The sequence below is a fragment of the Bufo bufo genome, chromosome 6, assembly GCF_905171765.1.
Source record: "Bufo bufo chromosome 6, aBufBuf1.1, whole genome shotgun sequence".
Lineage (NCBI taxonomy): Eukaryota > Metazoa > Chordata > Amphibia > Anura > Bufonidae > Bufo > Bufo bufo.
In genome coordinates, this window is record NC_053394.1 from 405,995,889 (window position 1) to 406,015,829 (window position 19,941).

General features: G+C 45.7%; 1 protein-coding gene across 1 annotated transcript in view; it reads right to left on the reverse strand.

The window, feature by feature from the left end:
• Positions 1-19,941, reverse strand: part of LOC121005788 (zinc finger protein 84-like) — a 44,070-nt gene that overhangs the window by 23,150 nt on the left and 979 nt on the right. Inside the window, exon 3 of the mRNA XM_040438553.1 lies at positions 12,541-13,384. Coding sequence (XP_040294487.1) covers positions 12,541-13,384 — 844 coding nt within the window. The remainder of the gene's footprint in view (positions 1-12,540; positions 13,385-19,941) is intronic.

Sequence of the window (19,941 nt, forward strand, 5' to 3'; positions counted from 1 at the left end):
GGTAGGCCGAGGAGAAGGAGAGATGAATCCCCAACTGGGAGCAAAAGGCGCGCCAGAACCTGGACACAAACTGACTCCCCCGATCCGACACAATCTCCTTAGGCAAACCGTGCAACCGGAAGACCTCCCTGGCAAAAATCGTGGCCAACTCTTGTGCAGAGGGTAACTTCTTGAGAGGAACACAGTGGCACATTTTGGAAAACCGATCCACAATCATGAGAATGACCGTATGGCCTCGGGATGCAGGGAGGTCCACAATGAAATCCATCCCCAGGTGTGACCATGGACGCTCCCCGGTGGCTATGGGTTGCAGAAGGCCCAACGGAAGGTGCCGAGGGGACTTACTCTGGGCACAAACGGAGCATGCCGCTACATATGCGGCGATGTCGGAACGTAGGGAAGGCCACCAGAACAGACGTGAAACAGCCCAGGACAGCTGATTCTTTCCAGGATGCCCCGCGGTCTTGGAGTTATGGTAGGTTCGCAACAACCGAGTGCGCAACTCCTCAGGCACAAAACATCTGCCGTTGGGTCTCCCAGAGGGAGCACCAGATTGAGCCGCCAAAATCTGCTCACCCAGGGGAGAGGTCAGGCTGGTGCGAATGGCGGCCAGGATCTGATTCGGAGGTATGACCGAAGTCGGAATCGACTCCTCCCTGGACAGCTCGGAGTACTGCCGTGATAAGGCATCCGCCCTGATGTTCTTGGAACCGGGTAGGTAGGAGACCACGTAATTAAAACGTGACAAGAACAGAGCCCATCTGGCCTGACGTGGTGTCAATCTCTTGGCCTCAGAAAGGTAGGTCAGATTCTTGTGGTCCGTCAGGATGAGAACCGGAACCACCGAACCCTCGAGCAAGTGCCTCCATTCTTTAAGGGCCTGCACGATGGCCAATAACTCCCTGTCACCAATCTGATAGTTGCACTCCGCGGAAGACAGTTTCCGGGAGTAAAACCCACAAGGAAGCAGAGGACCCTCTGGTGTTCTACGCTGAGACAGAAGGGCGCCTACTCCCGTCTCAGACGCGTCCACCTCGAGGACAAAGGGCAACCCAGGGTTGGGATGCGACAGAATCGGAGCCGACACAAAGGCGGACTTTAGGGCCTCAAAAGCTCGGATGGCCTCGAGCGGCCAGACCTGGGAATTACTGCCCTTCCTGGTCAGATCCGTGAGAGGCTTGGCCAGCATGGAAAAGTCCCTGATGAACTTCCGATAGTAATTGGCGAAGCCCAAAAAGCGCTGCAGGGAACGAAGACCACTGGGCTGGGGCCACTGTAAGACAGCCGAAACCTTCTCAGGATCCATGGAGAACCCCTCAGCGGAAATGATGTAACCTAAGAAGGTTACCTGGGATCGGTGAAATTCGCATTTCTCAAGCTTACCGAACAGCTTGTTCTCTCGTAACCGTTGCAACACTCGTCTGAAATCCAGAATGTGGGCCTCCATGGATTCAGAATATACCAAGATGTCATCCAAATAGACTACCACACACTGCTGCAACAGGTCACGGAAAACATCGTTGATGAATTCCTGAAAGACTGCGGGCGCATTGCACAACCCAAAGGGCATAACCAAGGATTCGTAATGACCGGTCCTGGTGTTAAACGCGGTCTTCTACTCATCGCCCGCCTTGATCCTTACCAGGTTATATGCCGCCCTCAGGTCGAGTTTGGTAAAGACCGTGGCCCCTTTAAGGCGATCGAACAGCTCGGAAATCAAGGGTATCGGGTAAGCGTTCTTGATCGTGATGCGATTGAGACCCCTGTAATCGATGCAAGGCCTCAACTCACCGCCCTTCTTTTTCACAAAGAAAAATCCAGCCCCTGCCGGGGACGAAGATTTGCGAATGTGTCCGCGTGAAAGCGCCTCCCTCACGTACTCCTCCATGGCCTCATTCTCCGCTACCGACAGTGGATAGACTTTGCCACGAGGAGGAACGGCACCAGATTGTAACTCTATGGCACAATCATATGGGCGGTGCGGAGGTAGGGCAACCGCGCGCACCTTATCGAATACATCCCGGTACTCCTCATATTCAGGAGGCAACAGAGAGTCCGAGGAAGTACACAGCAACTTGACAGACCCATGGATGCAACTAGCCCCACACTGCGGTGACCACGAGAGGATCTCGACCGATCTCCAATCGAAAGTCGGATTATGCTTCTGGAGCCAGGGGTACCCCAAGACCACCGAGTAGTGTGGAGACGAAATAACCTGGAGGCAGACCGACTCTCTGTGAACGGCACCAATGGCTATCCCCACTGGAAGGGTCTCATGAGTCACGTGTGGCGGCAGAAGGGGTCTGCCGTCTATCGCCTCAAGAGCCAGTGGGGAACCTCGAGCCTGCAGAGGAATGGAATTGGCGGCAGCGAACACACTATCAATGAACAAACCACCAGCACCAGAGTCCACCAACGCCTGGGTCGTCACCGAGCCCCCGACCCAGGAGAGGACAACAGTGATCAGTGGTTTGTCAACACGGGAAACCGGGGACGAGGAGACTCCACCCAAGATCTGCCCCCGACAGGATCTCAGGGTACGAGCGTTTCCCGGACGGTTCGGACATGCCAACCGAAAATGCCCACCGAGACCACAGTACATGCATCGGCCCTCACGTCTCCGGAGTGCCCTCTCCCCCTCGGACAGGCGAGCAAACCCCAGCTGCATGGGTTCACCCCCAGACAAGTCATCCCCAGGAGGCGTGGGAGGAGAGGGAGGCACGGGTGGGACAGCAAACGTAGGCACCAATCTGTTAGAAGACCTCCGCAGGTTCTCCTTAAAGGAAGGTCTCTCCCTGAGTCTGGTGTCAATCAAAATCAGGAAAGAAATAAGAGACTCGAGCTCAACTGGTAGGTCCTTAGCTGCAACCTCATCCTTCAAGGCATCCGAGAGACCATGAGAGAAAGCAGCGACCAGAGCCTCATTATTCCAGCCCACCTCTGCTGCCAGGGTACGAAACTCAATGGCGTATTCAGCTACGGATCGTGAACCCTGTCTGATGGACATAAGGAGCTTCGCAGCAGAGGCAGCATGAGCCGGCACATCGAATACCTTCCGAAGAGAAGCAACAAAACCGGAAAACTCGGCAACCACCGGATTGTTGTTCTCCCATAAAGGGCTGGCCCAGGCCAAGGCCTTGTCCGAGAGCAGCGAGATCAAGAAGCCCACCTTTGATCTCTCAGTAGGAAAGGCATGTGGCAGCAACTCGAAATAAATGCCCACCTGGTTAAGGAAACCTCGGCACTGAGTTGGCTCTCCCCCAAAGCGCTGTGGAAGAGGGGCAGAACCGGTCATACCCCGAAACACCGCAGGCGCAGCAACAGGTGTCGGGGTAGACTCTGGCGCAACAACCGGAGCGGCAGTAGGAGCGAGCCCAGGAGCGACAACCGACCCATCGGCAACGGGAGCGAAATGAGCCGTGCGTTCAAGCAGGGTTTGCAACGCCACAGCGAACCGACCCAACAGGTGATCCTGCTGATCAAGTCTGGCAACCAGCGTGAGTAGCGAGGATGGCCCTGTACCGTCAGAATTCATGGCTTGGTCCTAATGTCACGGAACCATGAACCAGACGTACAACAAGAGATAAGTGAAAATAAGAAGGCTTTATTGAAAATAAAGCTGTAAAGCAAAAGTCCAAACGGATGGTGAAACCGAGCAGAGTCTTTGCGAAGCCAGAGGTCAGGAACCAGAAGGGTAGTCAGACGAAGCCAGGATCAGGAACCAGCAGGGTAGTCAGACGAAGCCAGGATCAGGAACCAGCAGGGTAGTCAGACGAAGCCAGGATCAGGAACCAGCAGGGTAGTCAGACGAAGCCAGGATCAGGAACCAGAAGGGTAGTCAGACGAAGCCAGGATCAGGAACCAGAAGCAGCAGCAGTCTTAGAAGCATGTGAACACAAGAGGACCAAGCAAGGAACTGAAGCCACAGACCTCCTATATATATGAGCTAGGCATCCAGCTCCTCCCAGGGGAAGGAGGAGCCGCAGGGTGGAAGGCTACAAGAAACCCAGAAACCAAGATGGCCGCCAGCACATGTCAAACGAAGGAGAGCAGCAAGCAGGTAAGACCATGACATAGATGTGCTGTTGCATTGGGTTGTTCGACCTTCCCGAGTCCTATGACGCCAATTTTTGACAACCCAGTTTTCCCGTTGGGTATGGGGAGGAAGGAATTACTGGGTTTTCGCAAAGGGAAAGATGTTAGGGTACGGCAATTGATCACGAGGACCTCAATTCGACCATTAGACGATTTACCAGGCCGTGGAGGTAGAGGGGCGTGGATACTGTATAGTGGGTTGAGGAATTTCATGCTATCCTTGGGCCCGTTAGAAGCTCTTTCTAGGGATTTAACACCCTTTGAGGCAGTGTGTTCACAATCATCCCCTCCTACGCATATGGTGTCTCTGGTGTACGGGCTGCTCCAGGAGAGTGTTGGGCCTCCCTCTTCCTTGCCTTATGTTCGGGCATGGGAGAAAGAACTTGGCAAAGTATTCTCTACTGACCACTGGGTGAAATAATTTACGCTGTCTCACAAGTCCTCCATATGCTGTGGGGTGCAAGAAAAAAATTACAAGGTCCTTTCTAGGTGGTACCGGACTCCTGCTATCTTGAATTCCTTTTATCCGGATTGTTCTAATTTATGCTGGAGATGTTTGGAGGAGGTTGGTACAATGTCCCATATATGGTGGCAGTGCAAGAAAATAGTTCCCTTTTGGTCTGCACTAAACGAGTTGTATAATCGTGTAACGGGCTCGACGGCCAACTGGACTCCGGAGGAGGCTCTCCTATCGATGTTTGCCGGTTCCATTCAGGTAGCTAAGAGGGGCCTCCTGAGATTTTTTTTGTACAGGCGGCTCGTTTGGGGGTGCCGAGGCACTGGAAGTCTCAGGATGCTCCAAAGGTGGGGGAATGGCTAGAGACGTTCGAGAATATACGCAGAATAGAGGAATTAATTGCTGAGGATGTGGGAATGAATCAGAAATACCTGAAACTGTGGACGCCATGGCTTCTTTTTAAGGGGTCTCAGGAGTTCTCTGATTGGCTGGAGCAGGCCAGTACCTCTCCGGTTACTTCAGGGTGACTGTTTCTGGTTTCATGGGGGATACCTTGTTGTTTGTCTTTACCCTTATGTGTCATGTGTGTGCTGTGTTAGTTTGTCTAACCCGTTTGTCTTGTTTACATGTCTATGCATAGGTTTTTTGGGGAAATATTCTGTGCCGGGGGTTTCTTAATTTGTGCGGGTATCTTCAATCAGGATGTATAGCCCTAATATTATTAATTGTGCTGTGATTTCCATAGTGTACTTGTGCATGTTGTTACATATTAAACCTTAATAAAATGATTGAACAACAAGATTTACCACTGTACAAGGCGGTGATGTGGCCTCATGTGGAATATGCAGTTTAGTTCTGGGCACCAGTCCATAGAAAGGACACTCTGCAGCTGGAAAAAGTTCGGAGGAGAGCGACTAAACTGATAAAGGGAATGAAGGGTCTTAGTTATAAAGAAATAAATGTATTTAGTCTTGAGAAGATACATCTAAGGGGGGACATGATTAACCTATACAAATATATAAATGGGCCATACAAAAAATATGGTGAAAAAATGTTCCATGTGAAATGCCCTCAAAAGACAAGGGGGCGCTGCCTCCGACTGGAGAAGAAAAAGTTCAGTCTCCAGAAGTGTCAAAATTTCTTTACTGTAAGAACTGTGAATCTGTGGAATAGACTTCCTCAGAACGTGGTCACAGCAAGAACAGTGGACAGTTTTAAAAAGGGTTTAGATGAATTTTTAAAAGTAAATTACATTAATGCTTATGAAAATGTGTAGAAATCTGAGTCTCACTTCCTGCTGGGATTCACGTCCTCACCTATCCCTTGGTTGAACTTGATGGATTTATGTCTTTTTTCAACCATGTTAACTATGTAACTATGTAAGATCGGCAAACCTTTTCTTGCGAACAGAGGCTCTTTCAAGTGCGGCTTTAGTACCCTGTCAGACCTTGGAAAATTTTTCATGTGAAGAGACTGCTCTTGGAACTCCAGAAAGAAATGTGACAGGAAGCAGAACTCTGAGTTGACGGTCATAAACAATAACAAAAACACTTTACAGTGGAATCACTGGCATGATTTTTATAAGAAAACTCCACCCATGGAAGTAAATTGACCCAGTCATCTTGATGTGCATTTCCAAAGTGAAGTAGGCAGTTTCTAAAGATCTGATTAACACATTCATCCTGTCCAAGGTTACATCCAGAAGTTTACAGACAACTCTCCAGAATTGGACCTGTACGGATCCCAGGATATGTAGTGTAAGTCCATGGATTCGGAAAATATGATTGATATTCTTAGCAGACTTATGGAGGGCAAACCAGGCATGGGACCAAAATAAGGCATTTTGGAGAAACGATCTATGTCTACCACTGGACAACCACTGGACAAGAGCAAGTCTATAACAAAGTGCATGGCTGTGTGTTGCTTCGGAATAGGCAATAGACAAAGAAGAAGCTGGTTTTATTTTCAATACTGTTCTGAGCATATGTGGTGCTTGCATAAACAAAATACCAAGAGATTAAATTAGGTTTTACATTGATTAGGGTGACCAGCTACTTTGGAACGATGTACCCAGGACACATACCAATACATACAAATGTATTACCAGGGGTATGTCTCTCACCTGTACAGGAGCCACAGCTACAATTTTGACAGGCTCAATGAGGCATTGCTTTTTTTCCTGCTGATCTGTAGGGTCAAAGGATCTCAACAGAGTGTCAGCTTTAACATTTTTATCATCTGCACAATGGAGATGGAGAAGAAAAATCTAATTGGGCAAAGAACGAGGACCATCAGGATTGTTAAGGATTAAGTAACTGTGCTGTCAGGTAGGTCAAATTTTTGTGATCATTATAGATCACTACAGGATGAGTAGCTTCATCCATCATTCAACAGGTAACACCATTCCTCCAGAGTCATTTTGATGGCCACTAATTCTTAGTCTTAGTATTCTTAGTGAGGGTGATGAAGGATTGGAGACGAAGTGAAGGCCTGCTTCAGGGTCTGAAAGGCAAATTCTGCCTCTAGAGTCCACTTCTTAGCAATGGCTCCCTTTCAAGTCAACTCATAAATAGGTGCGCTCAAGATGGAAAAGTAAAGTATGAACTGCCTATTGTAGTTTTCTGAAACCTAGAAAATGCTGGATGGCAAGCAATCCTGATGAGTTTGGCCACTTCAACTTCTCGGATTCACGGTAAGCCTTGTTCAGAAACTATGTAGCCAAGAAAAGAGAGGGAAGATTTCTTAAAAACACATCTTTAACCACTGAAGAACTGTGCGAATAGGAGAGCGATGAGTGCACAGGTCAGGAGAAAAAAAAAAGGCTTCAAGAACTTACTTAGGTTATTAGCGACCAGGTTTCTCTCCTACAGTGGGTTTATCAATTCCAGAGACATCACAAAGGCAATTTTGGAGCAGTCGGTCGGAAACTGGTGAGACAGCAACTCAAAATGCAGGGTGCACTGGTTCATAAAGCTACAGTATTTCTTGGGATCCCCATGGAGACAGCTTGTGATTTTCATACAGATACTGCAGCTGCCATGGTATTCAGACTGGCATTGCCATTATATAAGTATTTGCTCCTGGCTTTTACACAGCTGAGCCATGTTTTGAAATAATTCTCAGAGGCCTTTTTGGTTAAAGTCATGGCCTGAGCTTACTGTAATGGACAGTGGATGTAGACCCACTGTGCCAACTAACAAGTCTTATTTGGGGCTAAACCTAAATGCATTGTCCTGGTTATTCCCTGGTATTCACCTTTTAACACCTCTACAGGGATCTGGACTTTGCTGCAGGGAAACAACCATGTCACTACCTCCTGGGGTAGTCCTGGTGTAGTTGGCTGCTGACCCATGAGGGGTCAGAGACACTAGTGCAAAGCACTAATGGATTGGATCACGCAAAAGGCATAATATGAATACAGTCCAAAGTCAGAGCAGACTGAGTACGTGCATATTCCAAATAATTCCAAAGTCAGGACAGGCGGAGTATGTGCATAATCCAGATAGAAATTCCAAGGTTGGGGCAGGCATCAAAAACAGAATTGGTAGACAGGCTAGGAACGGTACATGGGTCGTCAGACAAGAAATCATATCTTCGCTCCTTAATTGTAGAAAACATTAAGGTTCAGGCAAGGAGTTGGAACCACCAGCCCAGCTAAATAGGAAGGCTGATCAGCACCTTAATAAGCAGCTGGACAGAGAGTAAAGGATAAACTCCTGCAGCTCTGAAACGAAGGTCACTGAGTACTAGTCCCAATACACACAGGGCGAGTGAAAAAAGCAGAAAAGCCGGACAGCGGTAGACACAAGCCATCAGCCTAACAGAAAAAGCATAGCAGCTGAACACAGATCAAAGGAGAGTTTAACCCTTGCAGTCCTGCAGCATGAGGTGAGGTTCAATGAAGAATGTTCCTAGGTTGCTGGCCCAGGGTTGCTGCCAAAGTGCTGGAACTGTAACAGACACAGGATGCATTGAGCGGTTTCTGTGCCTGCCCAAAGTAGTGGGGTAGTGTCAGGCACGAGATGCCGATGTAACAGTAATGAAAAAAATTACAATAAAATTAGTGAGGCTGTTATGGGCATGGTGAGAAGAATATCATGGAAAATAAAATTAATCATTCAAGTAAAGGCCAAGTGACATGTGGTGTCCTTATAGATACCATTCTTTGATTAAACATTATCATCTTTGTGGATAATTATTCATCATGCAATACCATCAGAGAGGATTCTGATTGGGTCCAAATTTTTTCTATATACAAACAAACAGAAAAAATGGTGTGGTGTTAAACAGGCAGGAAGTGCTCAAACCCATATGCAGTTGTGCATGTATATACAGGGGAGCAATTCCGGCCCGTAATAATGGCGATCCCCAGCAAAAATGCATACAGTGGAGGATGCCCGCAACGGACCACAAGTACCACAATAAACATCCTACACAAGATAGCAATTATGTGGATGTGATAACCAATCTAACAATATAATAATATTTGCAAAGACAGGTGCACTATGTGGTCTTACTAAACTGCAGAGTGCACCTGTCTTTGCAAATATTATTATATCCAAATTTTTTCTGCAGCAGGAAAACAGCCTCGAGCACACAGTCATTAAGAGCTACCTTCAGCGTACAGAAGAACAAGGAGTTGTGCAAGTGATGATATGGCCCCCCACAGAGCCCTGATCTCAACATCATCAAGTCTGTCTGCGATTACATGAAGAGACAGACTGATTTGAGCAAGCCTACATCCACAGAAGATCTGTGGTTAGTTCTACAAGATGTATAGAACACTCTCCCTGCCGAGTTCCTTCGAAAATGTACCTAGAAGAAATTAGGCTGTTTTGAAGGCAAAAGACGGTCACACTAATTTAGATTTCTGTTTTGCTCATTCGCTTTATTTTTATCAATTAACAAAATGTTCACTCATAACTCTTCCATTTTTGTGCACCGTTCCTTCCACACCTGCCCAAAACTTATATACATATAGGATTGGCATATAGCTGTTAAAGAAAATCTGTCACCAGGATATTGGACGATTATCTGCAGTAATACATGAGAAGTGCTGCACATGAGGACTTCAGTCTCTATTTCTTATTTTTCGACTGCCCCAGGTGCCCGCTATCAGCAATCAAAGCTGCACTGAAATACACAGTCTGGAGGTCGGACTGCTGTGCAGTGTCAACATAATTGAGCGGACTCATGCGCATGCACTGCAGTCCTGCCAATGTATTTCAACACAGCTTTGAGTGCTCACAGTGGGGGAAAGGGAGACAGTAGGAAAAAAAAAAAAAACATGATCTGGACTCCTTATCTGCAACGGTATTCATGTAGTACTGCAGTACTGATTACATTTAAAGATGACCTTTTACCTCAAAATGCAATGCAATCATTTATATTTTTGTGGGAAAAGATTCAGTAAAACTTTAAATGTATACATTTATATCTCTGCTAGTTTTGCCTTTATTTTTCATGGAGTGTTTATCAGTGATTAATAGCATTGTATGTGTAAGTGTGTATACAGTGATAGCTGTCAGTCACTGATGACACCTCCCTGTGCACAATGAAAGCAGAAATGTAATTTATGAACCTAGTGGTGTCTTCAGTTTCATACCCAAATGACAGGGAGAAATATTGTGCAGTTGCTGCATGCGCAATATAGGGATGGAACGACCGGAGGAGGTGTTATCGGTGATCGATAGAATTGTATGTTTAAGTGTGTATACAGCGATAGCTGTCAGTCACTGATGACACCTCCCTGTGCACAGTTAAATCAGAAACAGCAGAGATATAAATGTATAAAGTTCTACTGAATCTTCTCAGTACTGAATCTGCTCAGCTCCTCCTGATCTATAACAAACTGCCTGCAGATTGCACTGCATTTTGTGGTGACAGGTCCTCTCTAAAAATCAATATAAACTATTTTTTAAAAACATTTTTGACAATTTTTCGGATTTTTTTTAAATGCAAACCATAGAAACATATTTTAACAACGAAAGAACGAGAATGATTATCAAAATACGGGTTATTTAGTTTAGAAAAAAAGATGACTAAGGGTAGAGCTAATAACCATATATAAGCATATGATAGGTCAATACAGAGATCTCTCCCATTTCTACTCAGGACTGTGACAAGGCGACATCCTCTACAGTACAGACCAAAAGTTTGGACACACCTTCTCATTCAAAGAGTTTTCTTTATTTTCATGACTATGAAGGCATCAAAACTATGAATTAACACATGTGGAATTATATACATAACAAACAAGTGTGAAACAACTGAAAATATGTCATATTCTAGGTTCTTCAAAGTAGCCACCTTTTGCTTTGATTACTGCTTTGCACACTCTTGGCATTCTCTTGATGAGCTTCAAGAGGTAGTCCCCTGAAATGGTCTTCCAACAGTCTTGAAGGAGTTCCCAGAGATGCTTAGCACTTGTTGGCCCTTTTGCCTTCACTCTGCGGTCCAGCTCACCCCAAACCATCTCGAATGGGTTCAGGTCCGGTGATTGTGGAGGTCAGGTCATCTGGCGCAGCACCCCATCACTCTCCTTCATGGTCAAATAGCCCTTACTTTCAAAGTTTTCCCAATTTTTCAGCTGACTGACTGAGCTTCATTTCTTAAAGTAATGATGGCCACTCGTTTTTCTTTACTTAGCTGCTTTTTTCTTGCCATAATACAAATTCTAACAGTCTATTCAGTAGGATCCACCTGACTTCTCCTCAATGCAACTGATGGTCCCAACCCCATTTATAAGGCAAGAAATCCCACTTATTACACCTGACAGGGCACACCTGTGAAGTGAAAACCATTTCAGGGGACTACCTCTATGTCTAGAGGAAAGAAGGATTCTACACAAAAATAGAAAGAGATTCTTTACTGTAAGAGCAGTGAGACTATGGAACGCTCTGGCAGAGGAGGTGATGATGGTGAACTCACTAAAAGAGTTCAAGAGGGGCCTGGATATATTTCTGGAGTGTAATAATATAGTTACTAGAGATGGGTCATTGATCCAGGGAGTATTCTGATTGGAATCGGGAAGGAATTGTTCCCCTAAAATAAGGAAAATTGGCTTCTACCCCAAGGTTTTTTTGCTTTTTTTTGTTCAAGTTTGCAGGATAACAGGCTGAACTGGATAGATGGAGGGGTTTTTGTCAGCCTTAAAAAAGTATGTTACCCAATATAAAAAATATAAGGATTACTTACTGTAGATGTACAAAACAGTTACAGAATCATCTCCTGATATATTCAGACATATCAGATTTCCAAAATCTGGCTTGTTCCTTAAGGGTTTAATGGGGTTATCCGAGCCTGGAAATGCCCCCGCATGCCCGGGCCCCTCACACTGATTCTACCTACCTTGCTCCCCGCTTCCCTCATGGTCCCCGCACGGCCGCCGCTTCATCCAGTGTCGGGGGGGAAGAGGGAGCTAGCCAATGGCAGGCGTTGACAGGGATGAGCCTCCCTAGCGTCATCCCCATCACCGCCTGCCATTAGCTGCCCCCGACACCGGATGTTTTTATCCGCGCATGAGGAGAAGCAGTGCCGGCCGTGCTGGGACCAGGAGCAATGCGGGGCGCTAGGTAAGTAGAGTCAGTGTGAAGGGCACGGGCATATGGGGGGGGGGGCATTTCCAGGCTCAGATAACCCCTTTAATATTTAAGTAGATGTGATGTTTGGATAAAACATTTCCCACATTGTGGACATAAAATATTTTTCTAAATTGTTAAATAGCCAACTAGAACTGACTATTGGCTAAAACACTTCCCATATATTGCACATCAGAATGGCTCTCATAATCTGGGCATGAAAATGGCTTCTCCCCTGTGTGAATTCTCTGATGTTTATCAAAATCAAATTTATGGTTAAAACATTTCCTGCATTCTGAACATGAAAATGGCTTCTCCCCTGTGTGAACTCTCTGATGTTTAACAAGATCTCCTTTCTGGTTGAAAGCTTTCCCACATTCTGAACATGAAAATGGCTTTTCCCCTGTGTGAATTCTGTGATGCGTAACAAGACTTGATTTGCGGTTGAAAGATTTTCCACATTCTGAACATGAAAATGGCTTCTCCCCTGTGTGACTTCTTTGATGTGAAACAAGATTTGTCTTCTGGTAAAAAGATTTTCCACAATCTGAACATGAAAAAGGCTTCTTTCCTGTGTGAATTTTCTGATGTCTTAAAAGAGCTGACTTATCGCTAAAACGTTTTCCACATTCTGAGCAGGAAAATGGCTTCTCCCCTGTGTGAATTCTCTGATGTGTAACAAGAGCTGATTTATCTATAAAACATTTCCTGCATTCTGGGCATGAAAATGACTTCTCCCTTGTGTGAATTCTCTCATGTATAACAAGATGTGCTTTGCGGTTAAAGTGTTTTTCACATTCTGAACATGAGTATGGCTTCTCCCCTGTGTGAATTCTCAGATGTGTAATAAGATCTGATTTATAGACAAAACGTTTCCCACATTCTGAACATAAATATGGCTTTTCCCCTGTGTGAAATTTCTCATGTTTAACAAGGTTTGATTTATGGTTAAACAGTTTTCCACATTCTAAACATGAATACAGCTTCTCTCCTGTGTGATTTCTTTCATGAGCAACAAGATTTGACTTTTTGTTAAAACATTGTCCACATTGTAAACATGAAAAAGTGTTCTCCCCTGTGTAATGTGTTTGATGTTCACTCCTTCTGTGACTTTCATTTTGCTTAACAGTCTGTGATGAATCAAAAGATTGGTACCGATCCAAAAAATCAGATGATAGATCTTTGCTGTTAAAGGCCGAGAATACATCTGAGATGATGACATGCTTTTCATATGTATCCTCTGAGCTCCTCTCTGCCAAGAATAAAACAGATTTTTATTATTTTTAGATAATCTAACCTTAACATTATTTTGATATTTTATAACATTTCTATATTAAAAAATCTGCACAAATTACAAGGCATGGAGCAAAATTCAACACCTGATCCGGGTGGGAAAGCAGACCAGTAGCCCGAACCAGTAGATCATGATGCTGTGTCATCAAGCTGTCCCATATATTTTTCCACAGTTGTGTTGAAGCCAGCATCTTCATAGGTTCACGTTTCAATGTGTCTACCACCACTATTTTCTAGTGAAATAATCATTGAAGAATCAAGAAGGGACCTGTGAATCAGTGCTATTAGGTCTCCGTTTCTCACATACTGGCATCTACATGCATTTAGCACAGATCAGGGCAGAGGAAAGGATCCATATGGTCATGTACAAAGAAGTCACAACTTTGGAGCAAATGTAACAATGGATTATCAGATTTAGATATTTTACATGAATATGGAGTGCAGCTGAGAGCCACTCAGTAAGCAAACACTTCTTATCAATCAGAATACTTTTATGAGCCACATACATTTCTTCAGGTGGGTACAAATACACCAAACTTCCAAAAAGCTAAATATGACCAGCTAACAGAGGCCATTAGTTCATTAACTGGGACATTGTCCTCAAAAATACAAATGTAGCCTAAAAATTGGATATTTCTAAAAACATTCTACATCCCGATTGTAACAGGTACATATCTTATTGGAACAAGAAAAAAATTATATGTATAAATAAAGATGTAAAGGGAGCAATAAGTGACAAAAAGAAAGCATCTAAAGGGGTATTCCGATAGGTACAAGTTATCCCCTATCCACAGGATAGGTGATAACTATCAGATTGGTGGGGATTCTACCACTGGGATTCCTACTAGATCACGAGAACGGAGGCCCCATAACCCCTGCAAGGCCCTTGCTGCTGCCCTAAAATGACTGGAGCGGCCGATTGCACATGCGTGCGGTCGCACCATTCATTTCTATGGGAGTTCTAGAGTTCTATGGAGCAAGGAACTCTGGGAACAAGGGATCACCCACAATGCCATGCATGCAGCCAATCAGCAGCCAGCCAGCCCTGTGATTTGACAGCCCTATAAATAGCCTCAGCCATCTTGGATTCTGCCATTTTCCAGTGTACTAAGTGCAGGGAGAGACGTCAGCAGGCGCCAGGGACAGTGCTAGAAAATACTTTAAAACTTTTATTTTGCTCTTTAGAAGTTCAGGGAAAGGATAGGGTGGAATCATTCCACAGTATTGAAGCAGAACAGGGTTCAGTGGGGGAGGTTACAGCCTGGGTAATAGTAACAATCCTATTATACTTTGCTGCACTGACTGCGGATCCAAATTGCCATTATACAGCTCTGTAATTCCAGCAAACCGTTCTTGTTATTGGGGTGCAAGTGCTGTTTGAAACAGGCATTAACAGGGTTTATTACAAGGAAATATGTCTATGTCTTATTTGCACTTGTGCAGTGCAGTTATATGTTCTAAAGCATTTTTTTGCTTGTATTAGTGGGAAAAAGGGCTTATTAGCTGTTGTGTGATGAAGTGAGAAAATTACAGCCCTTTTTAGCATGTATTAGTGGCAAAAAAATGTATATTATTTGCCGTTCAGCTGTCCAGTAATATGTTCTAAAGCCTTTTGTGGAGTGTATAAGTGGAAAAAAGTAAGGGCCTATTTGCCGTTCAGCAGAGCAGTTATATGTTCTAAAGCCTTCTTTGCCGTGTATTAGTGGGGGGGGGGGGGCCATTGTGTGGTGAAGTGAGAAAATTGCAGACTTTTTTGGGGTGTTTTGATTTCCTTTTTATTTATTTGATCTAACAGTATGTCAGACAGAGATGTGCCAGGCCCTGCACAGGGGAGTGGCAAAGGCCTAAATGTTTCTGGCGCAGGCACAGGTCGCAGCAGAGTAAGGGGACATGGCAGCAGGAGTCACAGCGAGAGGCCTGAGCTCCCAGTGTCATCTAGCGGTCGTGTCTTGACCAGCAACCCAGCGGTACTTGAATGGTTCACTCGGTTATCTACTTTCTCCTAAGTGACATCAGACACCACCAGCCAAGAGTCAGTGGGTTTGTCAGACACAACCCTTAGTTGGCATGGCCCGGGAGCAGGCCCTGTGCCCTCACCTGTCCTCAACTTGCCTCCCTGTCCTTTTATGTTCCCTCAGCCAGACAAGTATTATATGCTGTGGGCTCAGCTCCACTATACAGCGAGGATGAGCTACTAGAGGACAGTCAGCAGCTACTGGCCAGCCAAGATGTGGAGGAGACATCCGCCGCTTCCTCCGGTAGGTGGGCAAGTAGTGATGAGGAGAGTGTCATGGGAGCTGGTGTTGCGAGCAGTCAGGCTCCTGACCCAGAGACCATTGAGAAGGACATCAGTGACATGCAGACCGTACTTGATGATGATGATGTAGCTGATCGCACTTGGGAGCCGGAGGAATTAGGGACTTCATCATCATCGGGAGAAGAGAATGGCAGCTTGCCTGTGAGGCAGCAGTGGAGCCAGCAAGTTGCTAGCGTGGCCGGGAGTCAGCAGGGTGGCAGCAGTGGGAGGTCGCGAGCCAAACGTGCCCGGGGTAGACCACCCGCTACCTGCCGGAAAGTAGTGGTGCAGGGGTTCACGAAAGCAGTGGCGGTAGCAGTCAGTCAGTGCGGAGTGTTGGGGATAAAATCACCTACTCGGCGGTGTGGCAGTTTTTTGTTAAGCCGCCGGAGGAGGTGAACATGGACATTTGTAGAATATGTGGGCAGAAGGTGAAGCGTGGTCAGGGTGCCAATGTTGGCACCACGGCCCTGCGTCAACATATGCAGCGTCACCATAAAGTGGCCTGGGAGAACTGTGGCTCCAATGTGGTGGTCCGGCCTGCAGCAGCAACCGCTGCATCACCCAGTGGCACGCACCCGATTTCAGGTAGTCAAGACTCCACCACCTCAGCCAAAGGGAGCTGTCTGTCCTTCCCATCATCTGCTGGTCCTTATGCTCCTGCTCCTCATCAGTCATTCCATCAGCAATCGATCACCGAAGCCAAGAGCTGGTGCTGCAGTACCTCCCTTTCTAAGTGGTGGACTCTTCACCTTTCAGAGAACTGATGGCTGTGCCGAGCCGAGGTGGAGAGTCCAAAGCCGTCATTTCTTTGCCAAAAAGTCAGTACCAGCCGGGAGACGTACGTAGAACAGAAGGTGGGCCAGTCCTTGAGCCTGTCGGTGCCTGCCAAAGTCCACGGCAGCGCCGACGTGTGGAGCTGTAACTACGGTCAGGGACAGTACATGTCCTTTACGGCCCACCGGGTAAATGTGGTTCCTGCACAACCACACCAGCAACTTGGCCAGGTGATGCTGATTCTGCCTACACATTCTCACGCCGTTGGTCCTGCAACAATGTCCACCTCTGCCTCCTCATCCTCCACCATGTCCTCAGCCTCCACTGCAGGGACAATTCACAGTGCTTCTCCAGCATACCACATGTGCACGGCAAGGCGGTGCCACGCTGTTCTGCACCTCATTTGCCTGAGTGAACGGAGTCACACAGGGGAGGAACGGCTCTGTGTCCTTCATCAAGAAATTGAATCCTGGCTTTCTCCGCGACAACTCAAAATCAGAACCATGGTGAAGAACATGGTGTCGGCACTGCGTCAAGGAGGGCTGAGCCATGCGTCATGCATGGCACACGTGTTCAATCTGGTTGTCAAGTGGTTCCTAAAGTCTTCCACCCATCTGCAAGACATCCTAAAAATAGCCAGGAAACTTTGCATGCACTTCAGCCACTCGTACACCGCAAAGCACACACTCCTTGAGCTGCAGCGGCAGAACGGCATCCCCCAACATAGGCTGATATGTGATGTTTCCACCCGTCATATGTCGGACTGACTATACGAACAGAGAAAGGCTATAAACAATTTCTTAATGATCCAAGTGGACAGGAGTACTCCCATGTGTAACTTCTATGTTAGCCAGTGGCAGCTCATGTGTGACATTTGCCATTTTCTCAGGCAGAAAAGGTTTAGATGACTTTTTAATTCAAAATAACATTGAGTCTTCTGACAACGTATAGAAATCTTGTTCTACACACTCTTTCCCTTTGGCCCAACCCCTTTTTAAAAGGAAGATGGACATTTATCCAGGGATTTGTTCCATGGATCGATATAGCAGGATTACAGGTTGGACTTGATGGACTTTTGTCTTTTTCCAACCTTAACAACTATGTAACTTTCATCACAACTGCAATTTTTTTCTGTTGCACAATCCATGTTTCTTATCCATGACTTCATAATAACCCACTGAGTTCATTCTTCGAGTTTCCAGTTCACTCCTATAAAACAACCTCGTGCTCCATGGGTTGCCTGGCAGGGTGCCTGGTCTTGATGTCTTGAAAATCTACGTCTGCAGTGTTGTTAGCAGTTTCAGAACAATTACATATTTTTCACTGTTCATCGTGTCCTCAGTGCGGTGGAGTGTCTCCGGTCCAGCAATTGTAAAGCACTCCCAGTACATCAGTCTGGGTGGGTGATTTGGGACTTGTTAGAAAGGGTCAGGTTGAAGTAGATATCTGGGTGAGCCTCAAATGAACTTTTATTTATGTCCTTGCAGTTCAAAGTGAGATCTGTCAGGAAAAATTTACATTTTCCACTTTTTGACAATTCAATCAATGTTTATACACTCACCTAAAGAATTATTAGGAACACCTGTTCTATTTCTAATTAATGCAATTATCTAGTCAACCAATCACATGGCAGTTGCTTCAATGCATTTAGGGGTGTGGTCCTGGTCAAGACAATCTCCTGAACTCCAAACTGAATGTCAGAATGGGAAAGAAAGGTGATTTAAGCAATTTTGAGCGTGGCATGGTTGTTGGTGCCAGACGGGCCGGTCTGAGTATTTCACAATCTGCTCAGTTACTGGGATTTTCACGCACAACCATTTCTAGGGTTTACAAAGAATGGTGTGAAAAGGTAAAAACATCCAGTATGCGGCAGTACTGTGGGCGAAAATGCCTCGTGGATGCTAGAGGTCAGAGGAGAATGGGCCGACTGATTCAAGCTGATAGAAGAGCAACGTTGACTGAAATAACCACTCGTTACAACCGAGGTATGCAGAAAAGCATTTGTGAAGCCACAACACGCACAACCTTGAGGCGGATGGGCTACAACAGCAGAAGACCCCACCGGGTACCACTCATCTCCACTACAAATAGGAAAAAGAGGCTACAGTTTGCACGAGCTCACCAAAATTGGACTGTTGAAGACTGGAAAAATGTTGCCTGGTCTGATGAGTCTCGATTTCTGTTGAGACATTCAAATGGTAGAGTCCGAATTTGGCATAAACAGAATGAGAACATGTATCCATCATGCCTTGTTACCACTGTGCAGGCTGGTGGTGGTGGTGTAATGGTGTGGGGGATGTTTTCTGGGCACACTTTAGGACCCTTAGTGCCAATTGGGCATCGTTTAAATGTCACGGGCTACATGAGCATTGTTTCTGACCATGTCCATCCCTTCATGACCACCATGTACCCATCCTCTGATGGCTACTTCCAGCAGGATAATGCACCATGTCACAAAGCTCGAATCATTTAAAATTGGTTTATTGAACATGACAATGAGTTCACATTACTAAAATGGCCCCCACAGTCACCAGATCTCAACCCAATAGAGCATCTTTGGGATGTGGTGGAACGGGAGCTTCGTGCCATGGATGTGCATCCCTCAAATCTCCATCAACTGCAAGATGCTATCCTATCAATATGGACCAACATTTCTAAAGAATGCTATCAGCACCTTGTTGAATCAATGCCACGTAGAATTAAGGCAGTTCTGAAGGCAAAAGGGGGTCCAACACCGTATTAGTATGGTGTTCCTAATAATTCTTTAGGTGAGTGTATGTCCACTACAACCTGTTAATGTGGCAGTTTAAAATGGCTTCTTGACAGGTTATCTAACCCTGCGGCCACATTCCAGCGCACAGGGCATGGACATCGAATCCATGGGATGCCATTTCTCTCCTGATACAGCATCATCTTGTGGAGTTATATTCCTGTTTCTGCCACAGCGCACTTTCTGGAAAGGCTGTGCTGTACTTGGCTCTTTATGCAGTTTCACAATTCTTAAAACACTTAATTTCCCCACAACAACTAGTTTTGTGATTTCCTAAATCGTCTTTTCAGTATTTACTTTCAAGGTAATAATTATGGAGCCATTGGGAGTGATATCAATCTCTACACCAGAAAGTAAAAAGCTTGGAAAACACAATGACCATCTCGATGAGAATCAATGACGTTCACTTTCATGTCCCAATTACTTTGCACAGGACTGTGATTGTTGGATCTGCTGATAATGTAGCCGCTGTTTCTGTAAAATCTGATGGAGATTTCCATTTTTTTTTTAATCAGATACCAATAAATTATCCTCATTCTTTTGTCTCTCTGTGGTCATTTGTGATTGCCCACAGTCGTGTGGAAAGGTCAGTATCAGACGTACTGCAGTGTGCAGATCCCTGAGCACTCCGATAATTTACTGAAATATGTTGGGTTCACCGACAATGTCTGTG